Source organism: Condylura cristata, unplaced genomic scaffold (genome assembly GCF_000260355.1).
Source record: "Condylura cristata isolate star-nosed mole 26May11 unplaced genomic scaffold, ConCri1.0 scaffold00014, whole genome shotgun sequence".
Classification (NCBI taxonomy): domain Eukaryota; kingdom Metazoa; phylum Chordata; class Mammalia; order Eulipotyphla; family Talpidae; genus Condylura; species Condylura cristata.
The window spans coordinates 6,133,709-6,140,903 of NW_004567115.1; the positions used below are offsets into that span (position 1 = coordinate 6,133,709).

The 7,195-nt window shown below is 34.6% G+C and overlaps 1 protein-coding gene across 2 annotated transcripts in view; it reads right to left on the minus strand.

The window, feature by feature from the left end:
• Positions 1-7,195, minus strand: part of U2SURP (U2 snRNP-associated SURP domain containing) — a 43,567-nt gene that overhangs the window by 21,575 nt on the left and 14,797 nt on the right. The window contains exons 7-13 of one of the 2 annotated variants that reach the window (XM_004682131.2): positions 5,085-5,152; positions 4,455-4,549; positions 4,335-4,370; positions 4,160-4,242; positions 2,487-2,652; positions 2,096-2,307; positions 1,116-1,159 (exon numbers count right to left, since the gene is read on the minus strand). In XM_004682131.2, the coding sequence (XP_004682188.1) occupies positions 1,116-1,159; positions 2,096-2,307; positions 2,487-2,652; positions 4,160-4,242; positions 4,335-4,370; positions 4,455-4,549; positions 5,085-5,152 (704 nt within the window). The remainder of the gene's footprint in view (positions 1-1,115; positions 1,160-2,095; positions 2,308-2,486; positions 2,653-4,159; positions 4,243-4,334; positions 4,371-4,454; positions 4,550-5,084; positions 5,153-7,195) is intronic. The other variant, XM_004682132.2, reaches the window with a different exon arrangement.

The following is a 7,195-nucleotide window of genomic DNA, read 5'->3' on the forward strand; positions in this document are numbered from 1 at the left end:
TTTATCTGATTACTTAAAATCAAAATCTGACAATTATTTGCTGCTAACCTGAATTCAAAACTAATAAATAATTGTAATTACACTCTTTTCCTTAAGGATTCATGTGCTTAATTTCTTATTTTAAAAAGGGTGACTTTTCTATCAGAATGAAACAGTGTAGTACAAAAAGATGATATACTTTAAAGTGCATTATTTTATTTTTAAATGTTAATTATCTTACTCTGGGCAACAACAACAAAAAAAAAAAACAAAAAATGTCTCTCAGTTATAATAAAACCACATTTATTGGAGTCGATCGTACCAATGTCTGGTCAAAAACTGTATACTTTCCCAATCCATCCCATGATGTTTTCCTGGTCCCCCGCTGCCGCAGACAGTTCAGCTGGTGTTGCTCACCAAGGCCAATGTCAAAGAGAATTTGGTATTCTTTTGTGTTCATTTATTATTCAACCAGTGTTGTGTTCCTGTGTTTGGGAAAAGGCTTAGCTTGACTGAGCAAGAGCAAACCTAGAGCATGAATTATTCTGCTTTAACATTATGTTGAAAAAGAAAAAAGATGAAAAAAGGAAAATAAAATTCCAAATACCTGTTATAAAATATAAAATATAAAATAAGAAGTTTCTAATATGTTCAATGTTCATGAAAATAGGAAACTCTTCTAAAATTCAATTAGGAAAAAACAAAGCTAGATCTGTAAGAGAGATCTCAAGCTAAAGGTTGCATTATTAGACATAGAAAATTCAAAACCAAGATAAAATCCTAATTGGGTGAAATTTTAAGATTATCTAAAATTTATGATACATTTAAAACACTTAATATTCCTCATGGTAATCTAAGACTAAAAACTCCAGGTCAAATCTACAAAATACACTCTAATGACTAATGATATAAAATCCCCTTCACTGCTAACAAAAACAAAACCAAAAAAAGATAATGACATAAAATTGCAAAGTATACGAAAGTTCATTAAATTCCACATATCCCCCCAAAAAGTAGTGGGAAGGAACCATTGCTCAGTCAAGATATCACCTTTTCCTCAACACCACTTTTTTTTTAAAATTCAGAAGGGGATATTGTCTATATTTAGATCAGTAATAATAAAGAAAAACATGTACCTTTCTGTTGGGATAACCACTTTGACTATGGCTTGCGACAGAGTCTGTATATGAAGTCACATCAGATAATAAACATAGAATATGTGAGTATTGTTAACAAGTAACAAGCAAAAATATACATATGCATTGAAAATACTACACATCTAATCACAAGTTTTGCAGGCAATCACTGCATTTGAAGTAATTATACACTAAGCAATTACATAAATGCAAATGGATGTGTTCAGTGAACAATAAATGTTCACCAAATGCAAAGAATCAGAACATTCCTGCCAGAATGCACATCAATGCACTGGAATAAGTACTACACTGAGAATTATCAGATAAAGATTTTAATTTGTGAAATAATTACTGTTTGCCTCTGACCATACATTTTGCTACTTTGTTCCCAAGCCTTTAAAACCAGCCCTGCCATTTTAAGTGTAATTAATTCATAATAGAACCAACAAATTCTTAAACTTGAAATTAAGTTGGTTTTATGTTTAATAAAAAGAAAATACTCACCCTTTGCTTTTACTAAAGTAGTTAACTTTTTCAAAAACCACATATGCTCTCAAACAGTCTAATATCTCAGATCATGAGAACTAAGTTATCTAGCTGCCATCCAAACAGTTTTAACTATTTAGGAGGTCTTACTAATTGAAAAGCCACTATCCAAATACAAAGTAAAGTACCACTTTTTCAGAACAAAGTAATTTAGATACTGCACTTAAGCAAACCTGGTTACAACAGTGGACAAAGGAAAAAAAAAAACAACTTTTAAGTAGTCAAAAAAAAAGGAATGATAGCCACAAATAAAAATATGACCTTGTATTTCAACATAGGGTCTCCATGGGCTAAGGCAGGGAACACATCTACTTATTTAAGAGTTGCCAAACAGAATTACACACACATTTTCTATGAAATTGTTGAAAAGAAATACTACCACAGATTTAGTATTTACAAATTAGATGCAGCCCTATGTACATTTTTTAAATTACCTTCTCAAAATCCTCCTTGTTTTTAGGTGGTGGTAACATAGGAGCATTAGGATTTTTTAACCGCTCTCTAGGCTGCGCATTAAAAGGCAGTCCTGATGGAGGTGGGGGAAGCGTATGTTCCATCATTGAAGGCGGAATGTAGATTGGATGTGGAGGAATAGGTACAGCTTTTCCCCAACCTAACTTCATTTCAAAAGACATAATCATCTTTCCTACAAGAAAGAAAAGAAAGGTCAACTTACTACCTCTCAAAAGATTTCTGGTGATGTAAATTAATTTTCACTTTCAACCTATTTCTGGTGCCTTTTCCCCCCTTAGAACTTTTACAAAAACTTTTCAGGAGGCAAAGAAAGACTGAATCCTCTATAACTGTACAATTAAACCTTCTCACCATTTAAGTTTTTTAAAGCTCTTTCAGCATCTCTTCTATTCATAAAGGCCACAAAACCACAGTTTCTCTCTCTCGCTCTTTCTTCATCAGTTCTAGGCCACATAATTTTCACACTGGCTAATGGTCCAAATCTTCCAAATTCTTGGCACAGCATTTCTTCATTCATCTATTAGAAGAGTTAGAGTTTTTTAATACACAAAAATTAAAGGAAAAAAATTCTAAATAATAGAATGCAAAGTCATTTTTGTAAAATGAAACAAAACATACTAAAACTACAATTTTCCACTTCCACTCTCAAGTACCTACACAGGTATTATCCTTCCCTCAAAAGGTATTCACAAATTGTCCTACCAGAATCATTAAGTATTATACAAACAAGTAGGCAAGATAAAGAAATTGGATAGCTGGAGAAATCAAAAGTACACCTTTACCTCACCTTTCTACGTTTTCTCCTTAAGTCTCTGCATCTAAAATAAGCTACTCTAAAGCAAATGATAATTTCAGGCAGTACTGATTACCACATTTAAAGCAAAAGAAAATATTTGTTGGTAATGAGAAAAGGATTTTGATCACTTTTAAAAAATCATTTAGGGCCCTCCCTGGTGGCTCAGCGGGTTAAAGCACAGCACTGAGAATCTAGGGCCACTTCCGCATGAGTTCGATTCCCGCCAGCCCCGGAGGTGACCACATGGCGCGGCAGACCTCTCCTGACCCGCCCACTGCTCCCCTCAGCAGTGTACTTCCTCAATCTGCCTGTTCTGCTCCCCACTCTGTCTCTGGTGAAACCTCTCACCGCTCCTGCATCTCTGGCCTGTACCCCAGTTCTGTATGCACAAATAAATAAATCTTTAAAAAAAATCATTTAGCTACAAATTTAATAGAAAACAGAGAATTTTAAGTATACACTGAAGTCCAATATATAATTTTCATTTTTTTTAAAGATTTATTTATTTATGTATATAAAAAGTGGGGTATGGGCCAGAGGTGGCATGGGGTAAGAAGGTTCACCAGAGACAAAGTAGGGAGCAGAATAGGCAAATCCACCAAAACACACTGCTGAGGGGAGCAATGGGTGGGCCAGGAGGGGTCTGCCACGCCATGTAGCTTACCTCCCTGGCTGGGTATCAGACTTGTGCTGCAGTGGCTGCAAACAGTTTCACAGTGCTATTCTTTAATCCATTGTACCACCAAGGAGGGCCCCATATGTAATCTTTAAAGGGTATTAGTATGTATAGCCACCACTACATTTTCAATAATACAATTAACAGTGAAACAGAAAAAATTAAGATATAGAAGATAAAACCACAAAATACTAGTTTGCTATAGTGATGAGAAGAAAAAGAAAACCCAAAAGGAAGCAAACTATGCATCACAAAAGTAGTTTCAAGAGCAATGTTTATCACTGGTTACATCTTGATTTGATAAATAACAGAACCAGCATCTAGTAAAACATCTAACATTTAGGGTACAGTCCAATTACAGAAAAAAATAAATAAGCCCTTAAGAATTACAGCAAGACAATTCAAACCAGACCAATAAGTCTCAATTTTACAAGATAATTTTAGAGACTATCTAGTTCCATCAAATTTGCTTTCTTATTTTTTGACTGAATGACAAAATGCTTCTAAATATACAAAGCATATCAAATAACACTTATCTTAATTTTATATTACCTGTGGATTAATGTTTCCAAGGTATAAATTAGTAGTGCTTGGGTCTCCTACATCATGGGAGCCAGGTGCATAATCATCAAGAACTAGTAGAGCAGAAAGAAAAACAAATTATAACCTGCAAAAAACAAAAGTCTGGATAATTTCTATTAATTAAAAAAGCAAAAAACTGTATTACCACCAGATGATCTATTTCTTCTTGAAGGTGCATCCACTTTAAAAGAAGAGAAAAAAAACAATTCTTTAGTTTATAGAAAATTTAATCACAAGTATCAACATTAAAATAAATGTCACTTACTAGAACGACGCTGACCATCAGAATCTGACTGAGGCGGCTCAAACCGACTTAACCTGCCTTTTGTTTTATGTCGCTCATCACGTTCTTCTTGAATTCTGTTGAAAATATTTACGATAACTAATAAGCCAAAATGTGTTTGTTCATGTTTAGTAAGAACTTACCAGATAACATATTAAATAAATTGAAATATTTTTTATTAATTAATGCCAAGGTACAAGAACAGTGCACTTAGAGCAAAAAGCCTTATCTATACATATCATACAAGCAATGGAATGCAAAGTCCACTTTTAAGGTGACAGGAAATTAAATATTAAAACCCTATTTTTTTGTCTTTGCTAATAAGTCCAACCACTCTTCACTCACCCCTTAGAGAGCATTATCTTTTTCACTGCAAACAAAACTCCAGATATTTAATAAATCAAGTGAACTGCATCCACATACTGCAGGCAACCTAGGTGTAAATGCTAATCACTTATAAACATACCACACAAATTATCACTGCAATATCTAAACAACCTCACGTTAAGCCAGTTAGTAATAACTAATTTCACACTACATTCTTCATGCCTGCATCTCAAGTATTAGCTTAATATAACCTATGTCAGCCATTCTTGTGATCATAAAACTTACTGTTTCAATTCCTCTTTGAAGAGTTCCAAATTGCTTTTTTTCTTTTCTTTCTCCCCCTTCTTCAGTGGCTATAAAGATAAAATAAGTTATACTTCAAACAAAAGAAGATTAAATAAAACTAATGATTCAATAGATCACTAAAAAATTTAGTGCTGTTATGTTCTAATATTTAAATTTCAAAATTATAAAAATGGTCTTATTATCACTGAGTATTCCTTTCTCAAACTAAGCCCTTCATAATTACATTAAACAAACAAAATGACAACCAGAAATCCTACAGTAATGGAATCACTAACTTTCACCCCAAAATCTCCCATACAATGCCTGCTACTATTAAAATGGGAGAGGGACAAAAATCAATGAACATTAAGTACCTGAACTTCCATGTAAAAGTACTACCATGAGCTACCACCAAAAACAGTACCCTTCAAATCAGTTGAGGAGGATATGAATTACTGAAACAATCAATGACATGTTTCAAATTTCTCTTTTTTAAATGACTTTCAAAAGTTTGGGGACCCTTCTTTTAAAACACAGTGAAATAATTTAATGGTGTTTGGATAAGTATCATATTGGGGGGAAAGGTAGCAGCAGTTGGAACTCCATGTCATAAATAAAAACTAACTCAAAATGGTTTATAGATGTAAACCTAAGTGCAGAAATAAAAACATAGCATCTTCAGGGTTTTGAATTAGGCCGGCTTCGGAAGGCACGAGTTTTAAGAGCAAAGTGACAAAAGAAGAAAAAAAAATAGATAAACACTAAACATCAAAAAGTTGTTCTTCGGTATGCCATTAAGAAAGAATAAACTCAAATCACAGAATAGGAGAAAACACTTGCAAACACAGTTGAAAATGGATAAAAGATTTGGCATAAGACCTGAAACCATAAAATATATAGAAGAAAACGTAGGTAAAATACACTACAAGACATACAACTCAGTAACATATTTAAAGATTCATCACCCAAAACAAGGAAAATAAAGGAAAAGATAAAACCTGGAACTACATAAAACTAAAATGTTTCTATTAACATTAACCAAAACAGACACCCTAATGGGGTGGGGGGGTGAGGGGAATCTTTGCATTCCATACAATGGATAAGGGACAGACCACAAAGCTATACAAAGAACTCACCCAACTCAACAAAAACAAAGTAAACAATCTGCTCAAGCTATCACCAGTCACTGCAGGATGAGTCTGAACCCTGGCTGGCCCACCACTCCACTGAACAGTGTATTTTAGTAGATCCACCTGTCTGTTCCTCATTGTCTATCCCTGGTGAATGCTCTCACCCCCACCCCACCTCTAGCCTACACCCCAGTTCTACAAAATAGATTTTTAAAAAGCTTAATTTTTTTTTAAAGATTTATTTATTTGTGCATACAAAACTGGGGTACAGGCCAGAGGCTCAGGGGGCAGTGAGAGGCTTCACCAGAGACAGAGTGAGGAACAGAACAGGCAGATCGACGAAGTACACTGCTGAGGGGAGCAGCGGGCGGGTCAGGAGAGGTCTGCCACGCCATGTGGTCACCTCCGGGGCAGGCAGGGATCGAACTCATGCGGAAGCAGCTTTAGATTCTCAGTGCTGTGCTTTAACCCGCTGCGCCACCAGGGAGGGCCTTAAAAAGCTAAATTTAAAAAATAAATAAAATATACAATTTACAAGTGTTGACAAAGATGAAAAAAGTGGAATGCTCATACATTGCTGATGAACAATAAAACAAAATAGCTACTTTGGTAAATAGTTTGGCAGTTTCAAAAAACAGAGTTACCATATGACCCATAAATTCCACTCCTAGGAATTTAGAAGAAATAAGACTATCTGTAAAAAAATAAAAATATATGTCCACACATAAGTCTACACATGAATCTTTATAGCAGTGTTATCTAGTATAGCCAAAATGTAGATAACAACCCAAATAACTGTCACAACATGATATATCCGTAAAATGGATTATTCAACCATAATGAATGAGGTACTGATGTTACAATATGAAGAAATTTGAATCATTAAGTGAAGAAAAGCCAGACACAGGCCCTCCCGGGTGGCGCAGCAGGTTAAAGCACAGCACTAAGAAGCTTAAGCCACTTCTGCATGAGTTCGATCCC